Consider the following 27,117-nt stretch of genomic DNA (forward strand, 5'->3'; position numbering starts at 1 on the left):
TTTGTTGAATAAATGGAAGTGTGTGTGTGTGTGTGTGTGTGTGTGTGTGTGTGTGTGTGTGTGTGTGTGTGTGTGTGTGTGTGTGTGTGTGTGTGTGTGTGTGTGTGTGTGTGTGTGTGTGTGTGTGTGTGTGTGTGTGTGTGAGAGACAGAGAGCGAGCAGTTAGCAAGCAGTGAGCGAGCAGGATGAGTGCCTGTGTTTTGGGAAAGGTAACTATTAAAATGTTCCTTCATTCTCTCACAGTTAATGAGTTGTTAAATTCTTTCATATTTAAATATTGTGCAGGGGTTTGAAGTCTCCTGACAGAGCTTTTAATTTGGTGACTAGGGGAGCTTTAAAGAAGCTGTACAATATATCCTGATTTCTATGAAGTATGACCTAAATTTAATTACAATATACTGTAAGTGAAATAGTTTTCCTTCCAAAGTTTTTGAATTAAGGATGTTTAAAGCAAGTTTTTTTTTTAAAGGTGTGGGCATACCCCAACAACAGAATGGTGTGGGCGTATACCAGTCATTAAAAATATTCACGCAAGTAGAAAACTGATTGGCCAGGTCAGCCAATGAGCCAACATAACATAATGTTCTATGAGGAAATAGTAAGGATCTTTGAAACGGTCTGTTTGAGACACGTTTGAGCAGTGGCGGTCGTGCCATTTAAGATGAGGAGGATGATTTTTACTTTTCATGAGCAGGCCTTATTTCTGTTACAGCATATTGAATGACTGTCATTCATATTCCATTCACCCATTTCAATGTAACAGCGATTACATGATTCTCAAATTTTCCCTATATCCATCATGGTTGCTACAACCTAGCCTATTGAAAGTTTACAACGTAGGCACACAAGTCGAGAGAAGAATTTGAGGTGACAGACAGTGACACATGGACATACAGTGACACATTCAATACCACCTTGCACACTCTTGCCTGCATCAAGCTGATCTAGGATGTAATCATTAGTCCAACAGCTGCAAAGGAGTAGGTTCTATTGGCCAAATGTAGGTATATCTATCCTATTTTTGTTCCATTTGCTTCCGTTTAAGAAATGTTTTCTGCTATGAAAGTGAAACACGGTTCACTTTCATAGCAGCCACGTTGTATTCCTTCTCGCATCTATCCTCTCACCCTTTTCCTTCACTTGTGGACTTCAATGCACAACACATCAGCTATATGTGACCAGGTGAAAAAACCTTTCCAAGCCAAACCATATCATAACCACTACACACAGCCTACATTGTTGTCACCATATCAGCTAAAGTAACGTCATAGTCAACATAGCTAATACAACTAACGCGTTAGTAAAACCTCTACAATCATGCAGTAAAGTTACAGTGCACAGTCAGTAAGCAGTTTAGCACTTACAAAAACCAAAAGCACTTAGCAAAACCAAAAGTTTACCTTGACATGGAAGAGTTACAGTGTTGTGTTGGATAGTCATAGCCAGCTAGCTATCATAGCATCCCTCTCTTTAAGCAGTGTGTTTGAGTAGGCTAAACTAGCTAGCTGCATTTGCTAGCTAAGTAAGTGAAACTGAAAGTGAAAAAAATTACAATCGCTCTCTCTCTTGCTTCTCCTTCATTTTGGAAGAAATTAATTTGTTCAAAACTGTTCAACTATTGTCTTTCTCTCTCTTTGAGTCAACTACTCACCACATTTTATGCACTGCAGTGCTAGCTAGCTGTAGCGTATGCTTTCAGAACTAGATTCATCCTCTGATCCTTTGATTGGGTGGACAACATGTCAGTTCATGCTGCAAGAGCTCTTATAGATTGGAGGATGTCCTCTGGAGGTTGTCATAATTACTGTGTAAGTCTATGGAAGCGGGTGAGAACCATGAGCCTACTAAGTTTTGTATTGAAGTCAATGTACCCAGAGGAGGACGGACGCTAGCTGTCCTCCGGCTACACCATGGTGCTACCCTACAGAGCCCTGTTGAGGTTACTGTGGACCTTCATTGCAAAACAGTGTGTTTTAATAAATTATTTGGTGACGTGAATATATGTAGTATAGTTTTATCTAAAAAGGATAACTTTTTTAATGTTTTAAACATGTTATTTTATGAAATTCACTGAGGAGGATGGTCCTACCCTTCCTCCTCTGAGGCGCCTCCCCTGAGTTTAAGGTGTTTTTTTCTACAATTTATGCTTTGTCCACAAATTTGAGTATAGGATGAGTCAACAACATTATTTGGGTATCAGTTAGCAGAATATACATTTTTAAAAGTGAGATTTTCACTTGACAGTTACTTTAATGAGGGAGTGGGAGGGTCTTGCACAGGCACACATACATATATTGGGTATCGTAAGTATTCACCCCCCTTGGATTTTCACATTTTGTTAAGTTACAAACTGTTATTGAAATAGATTTAATTGTGATTTTTGTGTCATTTATCTACACAAAATACTCCATAATGTGAAAGTGAAAAGAAAATTCTGCACAGTTTTACAAATTCATAAAAATGTAATAACTAAAATATAGCCGTATTAATATTCACCCTCTTTCTTTAGGAAATCCTAATTCAGTTCAAGAGTATAATTTGGCTTAACAAATCACATAATAAGTTACATGGACTTACTCTGTGTGAAATAATAGGGGTTGTATTGAATTTCAAGCACAGATTCAACTACAAAGACCAGGAAGCTTTTCGAAAACCTCATAAAGAAGGGCATGGACTGGTCGATGGGTACCACTAACAAATCAGACATTGAATATCTCTTTAAGCATGGTCAAGTCAATAATTATGCTGTGAATGATGTACTGTATTAAACCACCCAGGACAGAAAGGAAACTGCTCAGGGATGTGACCATGAGGCCATTGATGACTTTAAATGGTTGTGATGGATGAGGTTGCATAAACAACATTGGAGTGACTCCACAATAATGTCCTAATTGACAGAGTGAAAAGAAGAATAGAAATATACAGAAAACATGCATCCAACAAGGCACTAAAGTAATACTGTGAGAGAGAGAAAAAATCAAACGAATACACTTTTTGCCCAAATGCAAAGCCTTTTTGGGGCAATTCCAACACAACACATCCCTGAGAAACTGCCTCCTTATTTTCAAGCATGGTGGTGGCTACATCATGTTATGGGTATGCTTGACATAGGCAAAGACAGGGGAGTTTTTAAGGATAAAAAGAAACGGGATGGCGCTAAGCACATGCAAAATCCTAGAGGAAAACTTGCTTCAGTCTGCTTCACACCAGACACTGAGAAAGGAATTCACCTTTCAGCAGTACAATAACCTACAACAGAAGCCAAATCTACACTGGAGTTGCTTACCAAGAAGACAGTGAATGTTCCTGAGTGGCCAAGTTACAGTTTTGACTTAAATCTGCTTTAAAATCTATGGCAAAACTCAGAAATGGCTGTCTAGCCATGATCCCCAACACCTTGACAGAGCTTGAAGAATAATTTTAATAATGGGCAAATATTGCATAATCCAGGTGTTCAAAGCTCTTAGAGATTTACCCAAGAAAGCTCACAGCTGTAATTTCTGCCAAAGGTGTTTCTAACATGTATTCACTCAGGGGGGAATACTTATTTTATCAAGGTATATCAGTGATCTTTAAAAATATATATAATTATTCTTCCACTTTGGCAGTACAGAAAAGGTTGTGTAGATCATTGACAATTAAATCAATTTTAATCCCACTTTGTAACACAATAAAATGTGAAGAAATCCAAGGGGGATGAATACTCATGATACTTACATTAGAACTTTTTCCTAATCACAGAATTCTAATTGTTCTTATATTTTTTCACAGGATCAGTTGAATCCATTGTTTCTTTGCTGCAGTGTAACCAGTCCCCCTGCCAGGACTAGCCTATATACACAGAACAGCCCACAGTACTATCAACTCAATAGGGATGGATGGCATTACCACTTCCCAATGTCTCCTTCCCTCCCAGCCATTGCATACAGTAGGCTATGCTGTGGGTTTATTTGATGGGCTTGTCAGTGCTTCCCCTTTATATACAGTATATTATTATTTTCTGCCAAGATTCCCTTTTAAGATCAGAGTGACAAGTTACATATCTTCCTCAGATTCTCATCAGACTGTCAGAGAAACCTCCAAGCTAACTAGCTAGCTAGCTTTTAATCATGTTTAGCCAACCCTATTAATAGATGCATGTAATAATTGTCAGCTAAAATAGTGTCGTTACGCTAGCTAAATCATTTTGGGGGTTAATATAGAATTGGCTGGTGATGTCATTGAGATCAAGAGATAAAATTAAACTGTCCTCGATTTTCATATGAGTTTCAAAGGATGAGAATATAATTACATTTTCTTGCATTTTGGAGTAGAATGTCCTTTTAAAAAGTCACCAGAAGGCACCTTCCCACAGTTGTTCAACAACAAAAATCTCCTGGGGGGGGGGGGCATGCCCCCGGACCCATCCGCTACCTCTGCCACCGCTGCTGCAAAAAAAGTATCTTAATTTGATCACTCTTTTATTGCTGTTAGTTTTCCTGCAAAATGCAAAAGTAGTGTATTTGAGGTTTAAAAAGGCTTAATGTTTGTAATTTCCACATTAATTATAATCCACATAATAATTCACATTTCCTGTTGCTGCAGGGTTATTTTCCTGCTGTAGAAAACTGGCTCAAATTAAGATCCTACATCTGTAGGGGAAACACTGGGGCTTGTTATATGGTCAGATTGTTCTTAATATCCCTATCTGGTATGGTCTCAAGAGAAGACAGTAACCAGAAGAGGATGAACAGTTTTGACAGAAATGGCATGTGTTGTGTTTGTGATTGTCAGTTTGAAACTGAGTAGCAGTTGTGATGTAGTTGAACTGTAATCAGAGCAGACAGATAGATTCTCTAGTGAAAGAGCTCTCATTTCTCCTCTATATGGAAAGTGCATGGCCCTGTGCTAAGGGGCATAACATCCATCTGGGATTTACCACAGGAGAAGCCTGTCTATGCTGAGCTCTCTGTAATGGGCTTGTTTTCCTGATCCATGTGGTGAAGCATGGGGCTGATGAAGCTCAAGTAACCAAAGTCCTATTGAACCCAACCAGGTCTGACTGGCTGTGCTCTGCTCCAGGCCTTCCTCTGTCAAAGACTGGAGGCAGATGGAAGCACTTCTAGTCACCTAGGCAATATGTCCTCTCAGAATGGGTTCTTCCTCAAAACTGCTGTGGACTATTACCATATGCAAAGTTTTTCGCTAGATAATAATGTCAATAATTATATTTTAATCTTTCCAATTGCAGATAATTCCTCCAATTGATGCTAATACTCTGGGTAGGTTTGGCTAATATAAGGGAGAGACATCTAAACTATAATCACCTCGCTGAAAAGGGCAGGACCAGGGAGCCATTCATTTCACAAAGGTTATCCTGCATGGGCCTTTATAGTAGCACACATCACACAGTAGTAATGAGGGACTTTCCTCAAAATTGAGAGAGGCTCCGATGAAACATGTAGGTGGGGCGTTCTGTGCTCTATGATGAAGCCCAACGTCTCTGATCATCATCATAGAAGTGTTTCATCTAGCAGAGATTATGAATGCAACAGGGGTCACAGTCAGTGGCTTAAAATTTCTTCGATATAGGGGGCGACATTTTCACTTTTGGATGAATTTGTGCCCAAATGAAACGGCCTCGTACTCTGTTCTAGATCATATGATATGCATATTATTATTACTATTGGATAGAAAACACACTGAAGTTTCTAAAACTGTTTGAATTATATCTGTAAGTAAAACAGAACTCATATGGAAGGCAAACTTCCAAACAGGAAGTGAAAATTCTGAAATGGGTCGCTGTGAAAGGCATCGCCTATTCAATTGCCTTATATTTATGGATCTGTATGCACTTCATACGCCTTCCACTAGATGTCAACGGGCAGTAGAATGTGGAATGAAGCATATAGCTTCATGTGGGACCGGATGAGAGCCTTTGGAGTGACAGGTCAGGCAGATTGCCAGTTCTTGGCCACGCACAGAGGGCATGTGATGTCTTTGTCTGCAATGCGTTTGAAGTTTGAAGTTTTCGTTCATTAGCGTAAAGTTCGATGGACACGTGAACTACACATGCTAGCCAAAGTTGCTAATTCGACAGAAGTAATGGACATTATAAAACAAAAAAACGATTTATTGTGGAACTAGGATTCCTGGCACTGCATTCTGATGAAAGATCATCAAAGGTAAGGGAATATTTATGATGTAATTTCCTATTTCTGTTGACTCCAACATGGCGGAGAATGGCTGAGTGCTGTCTCAGATTATTGCGTGCTGTGCTTTTTACTAAAGTTATTTTTTAAATCTAACACAGCGGTTGCATTAAGAACCAGTGTATCTTTAATTATATGTTAAACATGTATCTTTCATCAAAGTTTATGATGAGTATTTCTGTATTTCACGTTGCTATCTGTAATTACTTTCGCTATTTTGGAGCCATTTCTGAACATGGCGCCAATGTAAAACCACGATTTCTGGCTATAAATATGCACATAATCGAACAAAACATAAATGTATTGTATAACATGATGTCATATGACTGTCATCTGATGAAGTTGTTCAAAGGTTAGTGATGAATTTTATCTCTATTTGTGGGTTTTGTGAAAGCTATCTTTTCTGTGAAAAAATGGCGGTGTGTTTTTGGATATTGTGGTGAGCTAACATAAATATATGTTGTGTTTTCACTGTAAAACATTTTAAAAATCGGACATGTTGGCTGGATTCACAAGATGTTTATCTTTAATTATATGTACAACATGTATTTTTCATCAAAGTTTTATGATGAGTATTTCTGTATTTCACGTTGCTCTCTGTAAATAGTGTCACCTCAAATTCTTCTCTCGACTTGTGTGCCTACGTTGTAAACTTTCAATAGGCTAGGTTGTAGCAACCACGAAAATTGCCAAGGCACCAATAGACAGTCCGCAACCCTCTGAAAGTAATGTTGAAGAGAGGTGTGTTTTCGGGGACGTTCGGAGGGTCGATGATGATGTAAGAGGAGAGGGAGGGATTGCCCCCATAACGCTCAACATGAACGCTCCGCGGCAAAAGGATGTGTGAGCAAGCAGCGCGCTACTGCAGGGACGGTGTCCACAAACTGCTCCAAAAAGAACAACCGAAACTCCGGGCTCAGGACAGCAAAGAGCAACCAAAACTCGTGGCCGAGGAAAGCGAGTCAGCGACGGCTGCACAGTCTGGAAACAGCGGCGCCCAGCCCGGTGGAATTGACGGGCTCGTCCGCTGGATAGTCACCAAGATGAGCGACAACAAAAGCATCTCTACCCGGGAATACGCGAAGGAGGAGGCAGCGGTTGCCCAAGAGCAGTTCTTCGCACCAGAGCCACGGAAAGGCATCTCTGTAATATTGGATGTAGGTATCGCTTACTTACCTGTAGGATTATCAGATATTTTACCTGCAAATTATTCATTGGTATGGTGGCAGAGGTGGAAGAAAGTCCCATTTTAATTCAGTGCACAATTACGCGTAAAGATCATCCCCAATGTTGTGCCAATACTGTTCACATCATCAATTCGTTACATAGCCTCTCGGAATATACACGTATTCACTTTATATCACTTGAAAATAAAGTTTTTCTGTAATCTGTAGATCAGATGATCCGTGTTGTCCTTAAACGGTGGATGAATTCTAAGCACCATAACCAAATCAAATAGGCTACTCAGAGTTTTTATGGAGTTGGCCTAAAAAGGTAGACGAAATTACTTTGCCACGAGCAGCACCGCATATATTGGCCGTGTCCGAGAGCATCAAAACCGTTATGTATCATGGGTAAGTAGTGACCGATTGACTGATCTACAAATAATATTGAGTTGTTATTTATGATGCAAGGTGATTTGTAGATCAGTCCGCCTTGCCTTTAAAGGCGGCTGCAATGTCGAATGTGCCAATTGAGATGCGTGAAATGCAAGACTTTGACACACATTATCTGCGCACAACGGGTTCACTTCATGCTGTGGGTTCGGAATCATAAACAGCGGTGAATTTAGTTGTTGCGGAAATTGACCCATTATGCTGTTTACTTTCTGCATCTACCACATATCACTGAGTCTACCTGTAATTAAGTGCACCCCATATTGGATGTGGGTGGTGCGCATAGACTATACATCCTAGATATAATATTATCCATGCTCTAAATTGGTATCAATTGGTGTAAATGCTCCTAGATGTGTGCAGTTTGTTACATTGTAGTCTTACTGATGTCATTTTATGCCATAGCATGCATATATAGTACAGTCCTTTAAATGTTAAATGTTGTCATAATAAATCATCTTATACAGAGCTATAGATTAATATATGACTGATAGCCAGACATCTTGTCTTTATACCACTAGTGCATCTTTGACAGGTATACCTTACTTTGAATAATTTATATATTTTTTGAGTATCCAGCAATTACGCTAGGGGTAGGCGGCTGAAGCTGGTCTCAGCAGTATTCATTTAGTAGGTCAAAGTGTTGCCATAGGATTATTCATCATTGCTTCATAATTATGTGTGTCTGGTGCTCCTTCTTCTAGGGATCTACATATTGCATTTAGGGGTACAACTAATCTGAGAGTCAGAGAAACTAGTTCACTTTTAGCCCCAGACTCAGATAAGCTAGGTGATGAAGAAGTGGTGCATGGAAACTCATTAGAATTCTGAAATGAAGACCAGAGGGGTAGAAGTATCCTAGTGTGTGTGTGTGTGGGGGGGGGGGGGGGGGGCTTGTGGGTATCCTTGTGGGTACCGGAAATCCCCCAAAGTTCGCACAAGGATAGTAAAACAAGAAAAATACTCCCTTGTAGGGACATTTTACAGGTCCCCACGAGGACAGACTATTTTAGGCTTAGAGGTTAGGGTTACAGTTAGGGTTAGGATAAGAATTAGGGTTTAAAGTTAGGGGTTAATGTTAGGGTAAAGGTTAGGATTAAAGTTAGGGTAAGGGTTAGGTGCAGGGATACGGTTAGGGGTTAACAAAAATAGGATTTTGAATGGAAATAAATTGTAGGTCCCCACAAGGATAGTAAAACATATGGTGTGTGTGTGTGTGTGTGTGTGTGTGTGTGTGTGTGTGTGTGTGTGTGTGTGTGTGTGTGTGTGTGTGTGTGTGTGTGTGTGTGTGTGTGGGGGGGGGGGTGTGTGTGCGTGAGTGCGTGTGTGGGTGCGAGGCAGAGAGAGAGAGATTACGGGGGAAATATAGTATTCAATAATATTATCTATTGCTTGGTGTGTGCAATTACATATCTGCCATTAAATAGGATTCCAAGACCATTGTCTAAAGGTGTGTAAGTATTGAAAACCCATAGAATTAGAAGACAAACTTCACAGTGGCTGTTCTTTGTACTGTATTTTTATAGCCTCGTTTTTCTCCTCTCTTCTCTCCTCCACACCCCTCCTCCACACAGCAGAGGCATAGATCCATCCATTTGTAATGAGGCAAAAAGATGCAGAAAAAACGCTGCCTCCTCTCTATTTTTTCTCTCTTTCTTTTTCTCTCTCTCTCTCTCGCTCTCTCTCTCTACCTGTTCCCACCATTCCGTGCCTCTTTCTTTCTCACACATTTTCTTCCTTCTTGTTTCTCAGCCTCTCATTATTACCTGCTTCTTAATTCTTCCTTCTGCCTTGCATGCTATTCAAGTCTCCATCCATCCCCATGACACCTCCGTTCCTTCTCTCTGTGCCACAGTGAGTGGCGTTGGCAAGTCACCGCTCTCATTCTCATGTAGTGTTCTCACATGACTTGTTTAGGCTAATGCTCTGCTGAACTGTCTTCCATTTACTGTAAACCAAACCCATCTGTATTGTTTTCTATTGTATGAGGCCCTCTGTAAACTCCCTCCCTCTCTCAGGCTACCTAAATATGATTCTCAATCAGAGACAACGATCGACAGCTGCCTCTGATTGAGAACCATATCAGACCAGACATAGAAATACAACAACATAGAAAACAGAACATAGACTACCCACCCCAACTCACGCCCTGACCAACCTAACACAAAGACATAAAAAGAAACACAGGTCAGAACGTGACAGGATTAGAGTCTTAACCGTGCCATTACACACGAGTGCATCATGTGGTTAGGCTTTTTAAACAAGATTACGCTGGGTTTTCACTTACTTTTACCTAGCTATTCAGGCAGGCTTATTTACTGTCTCTCATTGCCCTTTTGCGTCATGTTTTTTCATGTTTTTACACTGTTCACGTGACTAGTCCCTTCACTAATGTAGGGCTCATGTTTTGTCTTAACAGATTTTCCGGAGAGCTGATAAGGATGGTAAGTGTGTTTTGGTTTGTTAAACATATTTAGTTATCATGTTGTCTGTGTCCTCTCAGTGAGGTAGCTACTCTGGCCAGTCTTGTGGATTGTTAGTACATTGTTTAATTTCCAGGCTAGAACAGTGTGGTGCGGTTCCAGAGCTTCCCTCATTCCCTCATTCCCTCTGGCACTTGTTTGTCCTGCTGTCGTGTCTTGGAGCCTTTGACAGGATAGAAGAAAACTAACAAGGAGACAACTTAGAAGGATACGTTTTTATACCAACCAGATGGCCATTTTATTTTCTGATCTGTGTGGTTGCACTGTATCTCTAACTACCTTGTGGAATAGCAATGGTAATTTCACTGCTATATTTTTTAGTTATCTATTCTGTGTGTATGATTCTTAGAGACACAGTAGATACACTACAAATATGTTATTAGCTCCTAGTTAAAGAGAATCCTTGTCATTTGATGTATGGAACAAGCTCAGTTTGTGGTATTTTTACCCTCCTCTCCTGGGAAATGTTCTGTGGCTGTTTCAATGAAAGAGAGATGCTAAACACACTGTGCGGGAGGGATAGAGAGGCTGAGAGAGAGAGAAGAGAGTGAGTAGCAAGAGAGAGAGAAAGAGATGGAGATAGATAGGGGATAAGGGAGAAAAAGATCAGGGGTCCAACATCGCTCCAAGATCTGCTCTGGTCTTCACAATGGGATCCATGTATGGATCGACTAGGGTCAAGGTTTATCGCCTCTCCCTCTCTGCCCGCTTCCAAAAGGGCACCTGCTAAATAAGCCTATATGTCTCCTAGCGTTGATAACACAATTAGCAGTGAGAAGGGTAATCATTAGTGTGTGTTTTATAGCTGAGCTAACATGCTCCTTTGGCCCAGGAGCTTTTATCATTGCTGCCTCCAGGTGAGCGCTGCCTAACAGGCCCTGATTAGAGGTTCTGATCCTGTGGTGTTATGCTGCTGGGCCCACCGTCATAGAGAGGAACGCATCACAGCCCTTTAAATACGGACGTCCTGTAATGAAACTCTTTCCTGAGCGAAAGAGAGGTATCAGTAATTATAGACAAGTGTGTGGTAATGGAAATGTAATTGTCTTCTTTCTCCCACTCCCAATGCCATGATATGCTCCACTCCCGAAACTGCTCAGGGAGGGGGTGGGGGGTAGGTGGGGGGGGGGGGGGGGGTGTTCCCATCCAGCATTAAAGGAGGTACAGCACACATGTTACAGCACACATGAAAAAATACTACAGTTTGCTATAGACTACTACAGTACTTACTGTAGAATTCTGTTGTAAACTGTAGTACCTACCTACCTACCTACCTACAGATTATGGAAAATTTGCTTTTTGAGTAGTTTGTCCAGTAGGTTTCCTCAAGGAGAAAGCCCCCACTGCTATGTCAAAGATAATAAAGCCAAAACGCTATAGTATATACTATAGTAATAGCTGCAAAAAACCACTACAGTAAATACTATAGTATAATACAGTCCGCAAAAATACTACAGTAATTACTAAAGCAATTTAAATTATACATATACTATAGTAATCTATAAATAGTACAATTTACTACAGTCATTTCTTTAACACTACAGTGAATATTACATTAAAGTCTGCAAAAACACAACAGTGAATACTATAGTATTTATACCATAGTATACTATAGTATTTTTTCATTTTGGAGCACCGCTAGTTTGTATGAGAGTGTAAGCATGTATACCTGATTAGTGATTGCCTTGCCTTGGTTGTTGTGGATCTCATACTCCATTTTTGGAACTGGCTTGCAGAGAGTAATCAACTGCCTATTGTATAATATGCCATTTTCATGACTGCTCAGGGTACAAGTTTTCAGAAATGTTATTTTATTGATGCACAATGAGGAAATATTTGCAGATTTCAGCCTTTGTGAGTAAGACCTTTAAACAGGTAAACATTCACAAGACCGTAGGGCCAGACTGATTACCAGGACTCATTCTCAGAGCATGCACTGACCAGCTAGCAGGTTTCTTCACTGACATTTTCAACCTCTCCCTGACCCAGTCTGTAATATCCATATGTTTCAAGCAGACCACCATAGTCCCCGTGCCTAAGAAAGCCAAAAAAGCCTCTCCCTCAATGTCAGCAAGACAAAGGAGCTGATTGTGGACTACAGAAAATGGAGGGCATAGCATGCCCCCATTCACATCAACAGGGCTGTAGTGGAGACGGATGAGAGTTTCAAGTTCCTGTATCCATATCACTAAGGACCTATCATGGTCAAACGCACCAACATGATTGTAAAGAGGGCACGACAATGCCTCTTCCCCTTCAGGGCTTCTATACCAGGCAGTGTCAGAGGAAGGCCACCCAAGTCACAGTCTGTTTTCTCTGCTACCGCACGGCAAGCTTTTACCGGAGCACCAGGTCTGGGACCAAAAGGCTCCTGAACAGCTTCTACCCCAAAGCCATAAGACTTCTGAACAGTTATTTAAATGGCTACCCGGACTTTCTGCTTTTCACCCCTTACTGTACCTACATGTGCATAGTACAGTACTTCAATCAATCACCTAACCAGGCCTACATGTACATATTACCTCAATCAATCACCCCAACTACCTCGTACCCCAGTACACTGACTCAGTACAAGTACTCCTTGTATATAACCTGTGTGTAGCCTTTATATTGTTATTTATTGTGTTATTTTATTGTGTTACTATTTTCTTTTTATCTATTTGTTCATTTTCATACTTTTTAACTGCATTGATGGGAAAGGGCACATAAATAAGCATTTCACGGTAAAAATCACATTTTTATTGGTCACATATATATTGAGCAGATGTTATTGCACGTGTAGTGAAATGCTTGTGTTCCTAGCTCCAACAGTGCAGTAGTATCTAACAATTCACAACAATACACACAAATCTAAAAGTAAAAGAGTGGAATTAAGAAATATAGGACGAGCAATGTCGGAGTGGCATTGACTAAAATACAGTAGAATAGAATAGAGTATATACTGTACATACAGTTGAAGTCGGAGGTTTACATTCACCTTAGCCAAATACATTTAAACTCAGTTTTTCACAATTCCTGACATTTAATCATAGTAAAAATTCCCTGTCTTTGGTCAGTTAGGATCACCACTTTATTTTAAGAATGTGAAATGTCAGAATAATAGCAGAGAGAAAGATTTATTTCAGCTTTTATTTCTTTCATCACATTCCCAGTGGGTCAGAAGTTTACATACACTCAAATAGTATTTGGTAGCATTGCCTTTAAATTGTTTAACTATGGTCAAACGTTTCGGGTAGCCTTCCACAAGATTCCCACAATAAGTTGGGTGAATTTTGGCCCATTCCTCCTGACAGAGCTGGTGTAACTGAGTCAGGTTTTGTAGGCTCCCTTGCTCGCACACGCTTTTTCAGTTCGCACACACTTTTTCAAATTTTCTATAGGATTGAGGTCAGGGCTTTCTGATGGCTACTCCAATACCTTGACTTTGTTGTCCTTAAGCCATTTTGCCACAACTTTGGAAGTATGCATGGGGTCATTGTCCATTTGGAAGACCCATTTGCGACCAAGCTTTAACTTCCTGACTGATGTCTTGAGATGTTGCTTCAATATATCCACATAATTTTTCTTCTCCTGATGCCATCTATTTTGTGAAGTGCACCAGTCCCTCCTGCAGCAAAGCACACCCACAACATGATGCTGCCACCCCCGTTGTAATGGCCGTCGTCGGAAGGAGACCAAGGTGCAGCGTAGTGAGCGTATATTTTATTTTATTATTGTAAATGTCGCCAACAAAACAAGAAACGAAGAAACAACCGTGAAGCCTAACAGGGCTATAGTGCCACTAACAGAGACCCACAAACACCAAAGTAAAAAAGGCTGCCTAAGTATGATTCCCAATCAGAGACAACGATAGACAGCTGTCCCTGATTGAGAACCATACCCGGCCAAAACATAGAAGTAAAGAAACTAGAATGCCCACCCTAGTCACACCCTGGCCTAACCAAAATAGAGAATAAAAGCCTCTATGGCCAGGGTGTGACACCCGTCACACCAACACCACAGTTGGGATGGTGTTCTTTGGCTTACAAGCCTCCCCATTTTTCCTCCAAACATAACAATGGTCATTATGGCCAAACAGTTCTATTTTTGTTTCATCAGACATTTCTCCAAAAAATACGAGCTTTGTCCCCACGTGCAGTTACAAACCGTAGTCTGACTTTTTTATGCCGGTTTTGGAGCAGTGGCTTCTTCCTTGCTGTGCGACCTTTCATGTTATGTCGATATAGGACTCGTTTTACTGTGGATAAAGATACTTTTGTACCTGTTTCCTCCAGCATCTTCACAAGGTCCTTTGCTGTTGTTCTGGGATTGATTTGCACTTTTCGCACCAATGTATGTTCATTTCTAGGAGACAGAACGCGTCTCCTTCCTGAGCGATATGACGGCTGCGTGGTCCCATGGTGTTTATACTTGCGTACTATTGTTTGTACAGATGAACATGGTACCTTCAGGAGTTTGGAAATTGCTCCCAAGGATGAACCAGATTTGTGGAGGTCTCCAATTTTTTTTCTGAGGTCTTGGATGATTTCTTTTGATTTTCCCATGATGTCAAGCATAGAGGCACTGAGTTTGAAGGTAGGCCTTGAAATACATCCACAGGTACACCTCCAATTGACTCAAATTATGTCAATTAGCCTATCAGAAGTTTCTAAAGCCGTAACAATTTTCTGGAATTTTCCAAGCTGTTTAAAGTCACAGTCAAGTTTGTGTATGTAAACTTCTGACCCACTGGAATTGTGATACAGGGAATTAAAAGTGAAACAATCTGTCTGTAAACAATTGTTGGAAAAATTACTTGTGTCATGCACAAAGTAGATGTCCTAACTGACTTCCCAAAACTATAGTTTGTTAACAAGAAATTTGTGGAATGGTTGAAAAACGAGTTTTAATGACTCCATGTAACGCTCGTTGTCTGAAGATGAGGAATCATCGGACCAAAGCGCAGCGTGGTAAGTGTTCATGTTAATTTATTAAAACAGAACACTAAACAAAATAACAAAGAGAATGAACGAAACGAAACAGTCCTGTCTGGTACAGACACAAAGACAGAAAACAACTACCCACAAAACACAGGTGGGAAAAGGCTACCTAAGTATGGTTCTCAATCAGAGACAACGATAGACAGCTGCCTCTGATTGAGAACCACACCCGGCCAAACACACAGAAATAGAAAACATAGAACACAAAACATAGAATGCCCACCCCAACTCACGCCCTGACCAAACCAAAATAGAGACATAAAAAAGGAACTAAGGTCAGGGCGTGACACTCCAACCTAAGTGTATGTAAACTTCTGACTTCAACTGTATGAGATGAGTAAAGCAGTATGTTAACATTATTAAAGTGACTAGCGTAAATTCTACACTTGTTTTATTCGGCGCATGTTTCATATACAATTTGATTTGAGTCACTAGATTTATTGTTGAAGTAATTATCTTTCTGAGAGGTTTAATCCTGGTGTTGCCTTAGGTTTCAGTTTGAGTGGAATGTTTGCACCATACTATAACAGGGTGAAGGGAAGGGAAGGGAAGAGAGAGAGTGAGAAGGAAAATACATTGGTGAGGGGAGAGAAGCCTTGCTGGGAGGATTCGCATAAAGGTTTCAGCTTGCCCTATTTTCTTCTCCTTCTCTCTGTGGGTACACTGCAGGGAAAGTCCCTTTCACAACCCAACAGAGGGAAACATGAGTCTGACCCACTAATCCAACATTTCCTTCTATGCTATAATGCTCTTTTTGTTCCCCTCTTATTCCAGTATTTTGCGTCTTATGCCTGTGGTGAGCTCTCAGGAGTGTTGACCGTGTTGCTTAGATAACGGCAGTTGTTCTATTTCCTGCCTACTGATAGAAATGGGCCCATAGACTAAGTCGTCTATCGTCTATCCCAGCTGTAATGGAACCTGCACAGCGTGCTAATAGAGGTGACTTTGAAGTCTGCTCCGGACGTGTCACCTCACTGCAGGGTAGGCTGATCCCTCTTGCCCCCATCACAGCGCTGGCTTTCCCTGGTTTTCCCTGACTTTCCCTGGCCACAGATTTGACAGGAGTCAGAACAGGAGTCAGGACAGAGGCCTGGGAGCTTCACAGGGCAGCTGGAAGCTGATGAGGCATGAACAGATATAACTGCTGCTGCTACTCTCCTCTCCGCCCTGTCCTGTCCTCTGTTCAGCATCATCTATTATTCAGGGGCCTCTGCCTTGGCATTTCTGACATTCTACTCAAAGTTGGAACATCATTTGAACCAGGGCAGTCGCCAATGTCAGGAAAGGACAGTGTACGTACACACACACACCCATGCATTTCCACCTCATCCATTTTCCTCTTTCTCTCTATGTCTATCTGCCTCTCTCTTGCTCCCTTACTCACTCTGTCTGTTTCTCTCACTTTTGTCTCTCTCTCAGAGTTACCATATTGTATACTGTATAATACATTAAGATATATATATACACACACACACACACACACACACACACACACACACACACACACACACACACACACACACACACACACACACACACACACACACACACACACACACACACACACACACACACACACACACACACACACACACACACACACACACACTCTCTCTCTGTCTCTCTCTCTAAGTGACTTTCCCTTGTGTTTTTTCATCATCCCTGTGTGAATACCTGTCAGACACGTGTCCTCCCGGTAGGATAGTGCCTGGCTGTCTGATGCCTGGTGCCCTTGTTCCTTTCTTTTTGGGTTTAATTATTGTTTTTGATGCTCCATAGATTTCTGACTCATTTAGCTTGAAGTAATTATTGTCACTCACGGTGATAAGGAGACAACAGGCATTTAGGGATGTTTCTTTATCCAAGATTCTCTACAAATGCGTACGCAGTGATTTTAGTGTTGGGCTAGGGTAAAGGGTAATGACGTGGTAATGTGGTTGACCTAAATGAGCAGCATTACTGCCACAAACACTTGTAAACATGTGTTCCTCTAACTGCCCCCCAGAGTTTGTCAGCCTGTCCCCAACCTTGCTCATTTATTTTTTAACCTGCAGCCAGGCCAGCGAGAGGACAGGGCTGGGGAGAGGAGAGGGCTGGGGAGAGGAGCAAGAGGAGACTGGAAGAGAAAGGTGCTCATGGTTTATTCAGCATCAACACCAGCATGATAGAACCTGCTCACTAACTTTAAGCCTCAGATAGGCTATTCTATTCCCCAGACCAGACCAGGCCAACAAGAAACACAGCTTTAATATATATATATATAAAGACAGTTTTGGGAAACTACAGTGCCCTCCTGCCAGCATTACTTTGAAAATGTTTTTTAAAAGTTAAGCTTTACTGAAGCGACACAAAAGTACATTAGTCACTCCCTACAGGACGGCATGCTAGCTAGTACAGTACATGTTCTCTGCAGGAAAGTACAGGAAGGATAGGATAGGAGGTCTAATTAACTCCGAGCTGGCTGCTCTCATTACAATTTTCTTATTTTATTAAGTACAGATACATTTAGTTATACCACTAGTCCTTGCTGTGTATTTCAGCAGTCTCATAATTACTGATATCCTCACTCAAAACTGTGCCATCTGTATTTAATAACCAAAAGTGCTCAATTACAGTACCTGAATCCAAATGATACAGAATAGACCATCTGTCCCAACAAGCTCTCAGTCTCACTGCAAAATTAAACGTTCATCCACGTTCTCCAAATGTCACATTTTGAAGTTGCTCCAAACGTCAAATTTGGAAGTGTTTTTGTTGCTCCTGCTACTCTACAAAAATCTAATTTCTAATTTAATAGTTAATAGTTAAGTTTAAGCACTCATTCCGAATAGTTAAGGTAAGGGTTAAGGTTTTGGGATAGGATTAAAACATTAAGTTAAAAGGCTTCTTCCGAAAATAGTCCAAAAAATGCACGTGGACTAGCCTATAGCCTATGTTCTGTTCAGTTTGTGTCACGCCCTGACCTTAGTATTCTTTGTTTTCTTTATTATTTTGGTCAGGGTGTGACGAGGGTGGTATGTGTGTTTTTGTCTTATCTAGGGTTTTTTGTATGTCTAGGTGTGTGTGTCTAGTCTAGACATATGTAGGTCTATGGTGGCCTAGATTGGTTCCCAATCAGAGGCAGCTGTTTATCGTTGTCTCTGATTGGGGATCCTATTTAGGTTGCCATTTTCCAGTTTGGTTTGTGGGTTATTGTCTATGTGAAGTTGCATGTCTGCACTCATTGTTTATAGCGTTCACGTTCATTTTGTTAGTTTGTTTAGTGTTCTTCGTGTTCATTCGTCTTACATTAAAAGTATGTATTCACATCACGCTGCGGTTTGGTCTCCTCACTACGACGTTCGTGACAGTTTGAGAAGGAGAGCGCAAAGATGAGAAGGTGGACCGGAGGTCAACTTTGATAGCTTGCTACTACTGTAATCTATTTCATTAAAAACAATATGTTTCTCGCCAATGATGTATTATTGAACTCACAATAAGACAGATTCGAGTAACTTACATTGTCGTGACATTGTATTGATTAATGTGACGACTGCTGCTCATCGAATGATTAACGGTTTACAATTACGTGATTAAATGAATCAGGTAATTATTAACTCATTAACGTGGGGCACCATGGGAAAGTTTTAGCTTTATTGAGTTTCTATTTCCCAAATTAACTCAAAGAATATCAGAATATCAATTTTACAACAGTCGCAAATTAATCAATTTCCTCTACAGTCTCATTCTGAACGTCGCATAATCCGGGAATCTGCACAAACCCGAGTCCCACCAATGAGTCCGTACCACACCAATTGGGTTGATTATTTATTTACTAACAAGCTAAAATGATAATATAAGATACACATACACAAACACACAGTCTAGGCTATTGATTAGAACTTAATACAACAAAACAGCTCCCTAGTGGGCCAACACAAAATGGGGATTTCAAAAAAAAAAGAAAAAGAGAGTGCACGAGAGAAAAATACACTTGGGTCCATTTGTCAGTTATGCTTATTTTAACCCTAACCTCGCACTCAACTGCCGCTCTTATGGGTCAGAATATAATGATGTAATTACGTGTTGAAGGTCTCTGATGGTGGTCTCTACGTGGACAGTTTTGTCTTCACGGATGACACACTTCTCTGGTTACAGGGTTAACTCTCTCTTCCTTTGTCTTAAACCTCGTGTTGTGTTTTGGGGTTGCTGACTACTCAGACCTTGGCTGCAGCTCAGGTCACTTAGTCTGAATGTAAATTCTTAACTCACATGTTTTATACCCTCGGGTCAGAAGTGGGCATTTCCGCCTTTAGGGCAATTCTCTGGGTGTACCAAGTTACGAGGCAAGGTCTGGATTTTACTCAGATCCAATTTAGACAACTAACTTCACATTTCGTCTTTACAAAAACATTCTCTTTGATCTGGACATTTTCCACAAAATCGTACAATATGCAAACACCCAGCATATACTAGGAAAACTCTTAAAGTTACAATGTTTTCGTTATAACGTCGTCCTTTAACTATTAAAATGACATTCATTTTCATATTCCATCTATCGTCATTACCACCATTGTGGCTGACAAAACCTATTGTCCCAAAGTCCATTTATTGCATGTTAATGTTCTGAGGCCGGTTCTCCATAGTGAGAGGACAAATGAGATAGTGAGAGGACAAATTTACAATGGACGTGAGGTGTCATAAAACTCCCCCATCTCTATACCTCTCGATCTCTTCCCCTCTGGTGGGTGTGAGAGATCTCTCTGTAGGATTGTGGTCCACTTTAACCTGACCCGAGCAGTCCAGTCATGACAACATTGTGGTGCTGAAACTTGAAGCAGCAGCCACGGCACAATCAATTTGAAATGGACAGCTCATGGTGCTGATAGTAGGCAAAATTCATTTAAACCGTCTTCAGTTTAATTAGACTTTACTAACAACAAGAGAGCTTTTTGTTGGAGACTATTTCTTCCTATGTAGGCCTTTTCTGTAGTCAAATAACTAGTGGCCCCATGGGTGGAATGTTATTCCTATTTTTCATAATTTCATAATTAATAAACATTATTTTTTTAACTTCAGAAAATCTGGTGTTTCTATGTCAAACGGTTTTGTTACATTTCAGTCTTCTGTGATGTATATAAAGTGTAATATTGGGATGCAAACTCAAAATGTAATACATTTCAACTATATATCTGACATGGTACATTTCTTTCTGGGGTTTTTTGCTCATAACCATGTGTGTGAGGTGTATACTTTGGTTTCAAAGCAGCTTTGTTTAAGACTACCAAGAAACACTATGTGTGACCCTGATTTAGCCCATTGCAGTAAATGGTTAAGAAATAAGAGGTAGGCCTACCTGTTTGACAGACAAAATTAGGCTATGGGCTGCAATAGCTATATATAGATGTGTCAGTCAATTCCTCCACCCACCATGCACTCTTTAAATTGCCGACCTCCGTGTCAGCGAAGGGCTGTTAAGTTAAAACCAAAATTCAAATGGCATAAAGCACAGGCCTACCTCTTGTTAACTTAAGATTTTGAAGAAAATAAAACAGATCTGATTATATAGAGTGATCAATAACAGAGCTTTGGTCCGCGATGCTTTATGCTTAGAAACAAGCTTTAAAATACCCTGGAAAGATGTGACTTGTTTCTTTGAAATTCAGAGGCTGAGCTACAACCTACTATAGCCGAGAAGACAAAAAATGTGCTTGTGAAGTTGTCTAATTCTGTCACTATCAATTGATTAAGCTATTCACTTTCTGTCCAATAGAAGATGTTTAAACCCAGACAGCTTTTAGGGTTAAGCCATGGAAGAAGAGTAGACAGAGGTTAAAGCTTACATTGCTCTGCGTCGGTAGGCCTACAGTACTCTGTCTGGGGTGGAAAGGTAGGCCTAACTTTTGAAAGTGCCATGCTCAGATTCCAAATTATTTGCAAACAGGGACAGTTTCGTTGCAAACAAGAAACATTGATTTGGCATTGGAGAAATATGATGAGATGAACACATAACACCTATCTCTCTGTACATTCTTAGCCTGTAATTTCAGTCATTTGTGTGGTACTAAAAAATATTCTGCTAATATGTAAAATGACGTAGAATTGCATGAAATGTTTTTAAAAGGCAATATTTTTCTCCGAACTGCAAATACGATGATAGATTCATGCAATACTTTTACTTTAAAGGAGATCGTTCCACCCCTACTCTTGTCCACGGTGTTCTGCAAATGCACAACCTTCTGGCCCGCAGCCCTGTGTGCTATCAAAATTCCTGCGTTGCCATGTAATGCTTACAGGAGGAATAGCAGTTTCTTAAACGGCATATCTAAGGCTCTGGTCTGTCCAAAAAGTGAGGGTAAACGGTAGACATGTTCTCTGCTATCCACTTTGTTTTAATTATTATTTGGGGTATAGGGGAGGGTCACTTGTTTTTCTTTTCAAGCATTCCAGGAGGGTTTATGCATACTATACATACACATGGATTTAGTACTGTAGATATGTGGAAGTGGTGGAGTAGGGGCCTGAGGGCACACAGTGTGTTGTGAAATCTGTGAATGTATTGTAATGTTTTAAAAATTGCATAAACTGCCTTAATTTTGCTGGACCCCAGGAAGAGGAGTTGCTGCTTTGGCAACAGCTACTGGGGACCATTAATACATACAAATACAAATACAAAAGTGTTTGAAAATGGTTTTGGCACCCGCAGATCTGTCGCACTACCTAATCCCAGGAGTCCATGGCTAATTAAAACACATTTTGGGCCTCAAGCAAAGAGCTTTGGGTTTGTTCCCCTTTTCAATTGTTATGTTCCCCCCCGCCCACCCCACCCTCTCTCTCCTCAGTACTCTATTAGGTTTGGCCAAAAGAATTATGCCAATAATGTTTTTGAATTGTCACCCAGAATAAGCAACGGAGTGATGCTGTTTTTGAATGTAGAGGTATCAAATAAGGTAATCAGAATTGTTTGGGTGACAATGGTACTGAGCAAATAGAGGGTGTGTTTCTGACTTTCCTCCAAAGGTGTCTGCCTCAATAGTGTGTGATTGTGTACCGCAGTTCGAGGCGTTACTGCATGTGGGCAGTCCTCGAGCATCTCTGCATGTGGCTTGTGTTTAAGTAACGCTTTTGATATTCTGGATTTCCCCTGATTGTCTATGCAATTAAAATGTGGGTCAATAGGGAAATAAAGGTATTATCAGAGTTTTTTGTTTAGGATATGCCATCATTGTAGTATAATTAATGTGCAAGGTTTGATGTTAAAATGTACACTATCGTTCAAAAGTTTGGGGTCATTTAGAAATGTCCTTGTTTTCCATGAAAACATACATGAAATTAGTTGCAAAATGAATAGGAAATATAGTCAAGACGTTGACAAGGTTATAAATAATGATTTTTAATTGAAATAATAATTGTGTCCTTCAAACTTTGCTTTCGTCAAAGAATCCTCCATTTGCAGAAATTACAGCCTTGCAAACCTTTGGCATTCTGGTTGTCAACTTGTTGAGGTAATCTGAAGAGATTTCACCCCATGCTTCCTGAAGCACCTCCCACAAGTTGGATTGGCTTGATGGGCACTTCTTACGTACCATGCGGTCAAGCTGCTCCCGCAACAGCTCAATAGGGTTGAGATCCGGTGACTGTGCTGGCAACTACATTATAGACAGAATACCAGCTGACTGCTTCTTCCCTAAATAGCTCTTGCATAGTTTGGAGCTGTGCTTTGGGTCATTGTCCTGTTTTAGGAGGAAATTGGCTCCAATTAAGCGCCGTCCACAGGGTATGGCATGGCATTGCAAAATGGAGTGATAGCATTCCTTCTTCAAGACCCCTTTTACCCTGTACAAATCCCACTTTACCACCACCAAAGCACCCCCAGACTATCACATTGCCTCCACCATGCTTGACAGATGGTGCCAAGCACTCCTCCAGCATATTTCAATTTTTCCTGCATCTCATGAATGTTCTTCTTTGTGATCCGAACACCTCAAACTTAGATTCGTCGGTCCATAACACTTTTTTTCCAATCTTCCTCTGTCCAGTGTGTTCTTTTTAATATTTTATTTTTATTGGCCAGTCTGAGATACGTCTTTTTCTTTGCAACTCTGCCTAGAAGGCCAGAATCCCGGAGTCGCCTCTTCACTGTTGAAGTTGAGACTGGTGTTTTGTGGGTACTATTTAATGAAGCCGCCAGATGAGGACTTGTGAGGCATTTGTAGACACTCTAATGTACTTGTCCTCTTCCTCAGTTGTGCACCGGGGCCTCCCACTCCTCTTTCTATTCTGGTTAGGGCCAGTTTGCACTGTTCTGTGAAGGGAGTAGTACACAGCGTTGTACGAGATCTTCAGTTTCTTGGCAATTTCTCGCATAGAATAGCCTTCATTTCTCAGAATAAGAATAGACTGATGAGTTTCAGAAGAAAGTTCTTTGTTTCTGGCCATTTTGAGCCTGTAATCGAACCCACAAATTCTGATGCTCCAGATTCTCAACTAGTCTAAAGAAGGACAGTTTTATTGCTTCTTTAATCAGAACAATAGTTTTCAGCTGTGCTCACATAATTGCAAAGTGGTTTTCTAATGATCAATTAGCCTTTTAAAATGATGAACTTGGATTAGCTAACACAACGTGCCATTGGAACACAGGAGTGATAGTTGGTGATAATGGGCCTCTGTATGCCTATGTAGGTATTCCATAAAAATCAGCTGTTTCCAGCTACAATAGTCATTTACAACATTAACAAGGTCTACACTGTATTTCTGATCAATTTGATGTTATTTTAATGGACAAAAAATTAGCTTTTCTTTCAAACAAGGAAATGTCTAAGTGACCCCAAACTTTTGAACGGTAGTGTATGTGTAATCTGTTGATGCGTTGGATAGCAGATGTAACACATACAGCACCTTCAGAAAGTATTCAGACCCCTTCACTTTTTCAACATTTTGTTACATTACAGCCTTATTATGACAATGGAAAACAAAATCATATCACATTTACGTAAGTATTTAGACCCTTTACTCAGTACTTTGCTGAAGCACCTTTGGCGGCGATTACAGCCCTGAGTCTCCTTGGTATGACGCTACAAGCTTGGCACGCCTGTATTTGGGGAGTTTCTCCCATTCTTCTCTTCAGATACTCTCAAGCTCTGTCAGGTAGACATTTTTTTTCAGTTCTTTCCAAAGATGTTCAATTGGGTTCAAGTCCGGGCTCTGGCTGGGCCACTCAAGGACATTCAGAGACTTGTTCCAAAGCCCCTCCTGAGTTGTTTTGGCTGTGTGCTTAGGGTGTTGTTCTGTTGGAAGGTGAACTTTCACCCCAGTCTCATGTCCTGAGCGCTCTGGAGCAGATGTTCATCAAGGATCTCTCTGTACTTTGCTCCTTTCATCTTTCCCTCGATCTTGACTAGTCTCCCAGTCCCTGCCGCTGAAAACATTCCCACAGCATGATGTTGCCACCACCATGCTTCACCGTAGGGATGGAATTGGCCTGGTGATGAGCAGTGTGTTGCATATGCAAATCATTATAGCCTACACTCTTAGAAAAAAGGGTTCCAAAACTTTTTTTCGGCTGTCCGCATAGCAGAACCCTTTTTGGTTTTAGGTAGAACTCTTTTGGGTTCCATTTAGAACCCTCTATGTAAAGGGTTTTCCTTGGAACCAAAAAGGGTTATTCAAAGGGTTCTCACATGGGGACAGCCGAAGAACCATTTTAGGTTCTAGATAGCTAGATCATTTTTTGAGTGTATTGTTTTCTCGGTTTTTACTTTCCTAAAACATTAATTGTCCACCGCACAGTTCAGCTGTCAGAGATTTGAGCACTATGACAATAAAACATTTTTTTTTATGAATCAGGGTTTTTCATGCATAGGCTTTCTTGGCATTCTCTCAACCAGCTTCATGAGGTAGTCACCAGGAATGCTTTTCCAATAGTCTTGAAGGAGTTCCCACATATGCTGAGCACTTGTTGGCTGCTTTTTTTTCACTCTGCTGTCCAACTCATCCCAAAGCATCTCAATTGGGTTGAGGTCGGGTGATTGTGAAGGCCAGGTCATCTGATGCAGCACTCCATAACTCTCCTTCTTGGTCAAATAGCCCTTACCCAGCCTGGAGGTGTGTTTTGGGTCATTGTCCTGTTGAAAAACAAATGATAGTCCCACTAAGCGCAAACCAGATGGGATGACGTATTGCTGCAGAATGCTGTGGTAGCCATGCTGGTTAAGTGTGCCTTGAATTCTAATTAAATCACAGAGAGTGTCACCGGCAAAGCACCCCCACACCATCACTCATCCTCCTCCATGCTTCACGGTGGGAACCACACATGCGGAGATCATCCGTTCACTTACTCTGCGGCTCACAAAGACACAGTGGTTGGAACCAAAAATCTCAAATTTGGACTCATCAGACAGATTTCCACTGGTCTAATGTCCATTGGTTGTGTTTCTTGGCCCAAGCATGTCTCTTCTTCTTATTGGTGTCCTTTAGTAGTGGTTTACCAAAGAAGGCCTGATTTCATGCAGTCTCCTCTGAACAGTTGATGTTGACATGTGTCTGTTACTTGAACTCCGTGAAGCATTTATTTGGGATGCAATTTCTGAGGCTGGTAACTCTAATGAACTTATTCTCTGCAACTCTGGGTCTTCCTTTCCTGTGGAAGTCATCATGAGAGCCAGTTTCAACATGGTGCTTTATGCTTTTTGCGATTGCACTTGAAGAAACTTTCAAAGTTTGACGGACCTTCATGTCTTAAAGTAATGATGGACTGTCGTTTCTCTTTGCTTATTTGAGCTTTTCTTGCCATAATATAAACTTGGTCTTTTATCATATCGGGCTATCTTCTGTATACCACCCCTAACTTGTCACAACACAACTGATTGGCTCAAATGCATTAAGAAGGAAAGAAATTAGACAAATTAACTTCTCTGCGCTACAGATCCCTTTTACGGGATCCCTTTCCTAAACAACCGCTAGAATTGCAGGGCGCTAAATGCAAAAATATTACCAAAAATATTTATAATCATGCAATTACAAGTGAAATTTACCAAAACACAGTTTAGCTTGTTGTTAATCCACCTATCATGTCAGATTTTGAAAATATATTTTACAGCGAAAGAAATCCAAGCTTTTGTGAGTGTAGCTTTCAATGCTACAACAGCTAGCCTTATATTAGCTTGGTTAGCTTGGTCACGGAAGTCAGAAAAGCAATGAAATTAATCGCTTACCTTTGATAATCTTCGGATGTTTCCACTCACGAGACTCCCAGTTACACAACAAATGTTATTTTTGTTCGATAAATATTACTTTTATCATAAAAAAAAAGCCATTTGGGTTGCGCATTATGTTCAGAAAATCAAAGCCGTGTTCCGTTCGACAAATTCCAAAAAGTATCCGTAATGGTCGTAGAAACATGTCAAATGTTTTTTATAATCAATCCTCAGGTTGTTTTTAACAAACATAATCAATAATATTTCAACCGGACCATTACCTATTCAATAAGAGACAAACGGAAAATGGGGAGCTCCTCTCGCGCGCGCAGGAACTATTCGGAGGACACTTGACTAGTTTTGAAAAATCTTGTTCATTTTTCAATATAAAAGCCTGAAACTATGTCTAAAGCCTGGTCACAGCCTGGGGAAGCCATTGGAAAAGGAATCTGGTTGATACCCCTTTAAATGGAGGATAGGCGGGCCAGGAAACACAGATTTAAAAAATATATATATCACTTCCGGGTTACATTTTCTCAGGTTTTCGCATGCAGAATAAGTATTGTAATACTCACAGACAATATTTTGACAGTTTTGGAAACTTTGGAGTGTTTTCTATCCTAATCTGTAAATTATATGCATATTCTACGATCTGGGCCAGAGAAAATGTCCGT

The 27,117-nt window shown here is 40.6% G+C and overlaps 1 protein-coding gene across 2 annotated transcripts in view; it reads left to right on the top strand.

Annotated features, from left to right (window-relative positions):
• The first annotated feature begins 6,969 nt into the window (after positions 1–6,969).
• The window catches only part of LOC139584742 (N-terminal EF-hand calcium-binding protein 2-like), a 144,069-nt gene continuing 123,921 nt past the window's right edge, over positions 6,970–27,117 (top strand). Inside the window, exons 1-2 of one of the 2 annotated variants that reach the window (XM_071416914.1) lie at positions 6,970–7,348; positions 10,227–10,251. In XM_071416914.1, the coding sequence (XP_071273015.1) occupies positions 7,031–7,348; positions 10,227–10,251 (343 nt within the window). In that variant the 5' untranslated portion in view covers positions 6,970–7,030. The remainder of the gene's footprint in view (positions 7,349–10,226; positions 10,252–27,117) is intronic. The other variant, XM_071416913.1, reaches the window with a different exon arrangement.

The sequence above is a fragment of the Salvelinus alpinus genome, chromosome 9, assembly GCF_045679555.1.
Source record: "Salvelinus alpinus chromosome 9, SLU_Salpinus.1, whole genome shotgun sequence".
Lineage (NCBI taxonomy): Eukaryota > Metazoa > Chordata > Actinopteri > Salmoniformes > Salmonidae > Salvelinus > Salvelinus alpinus.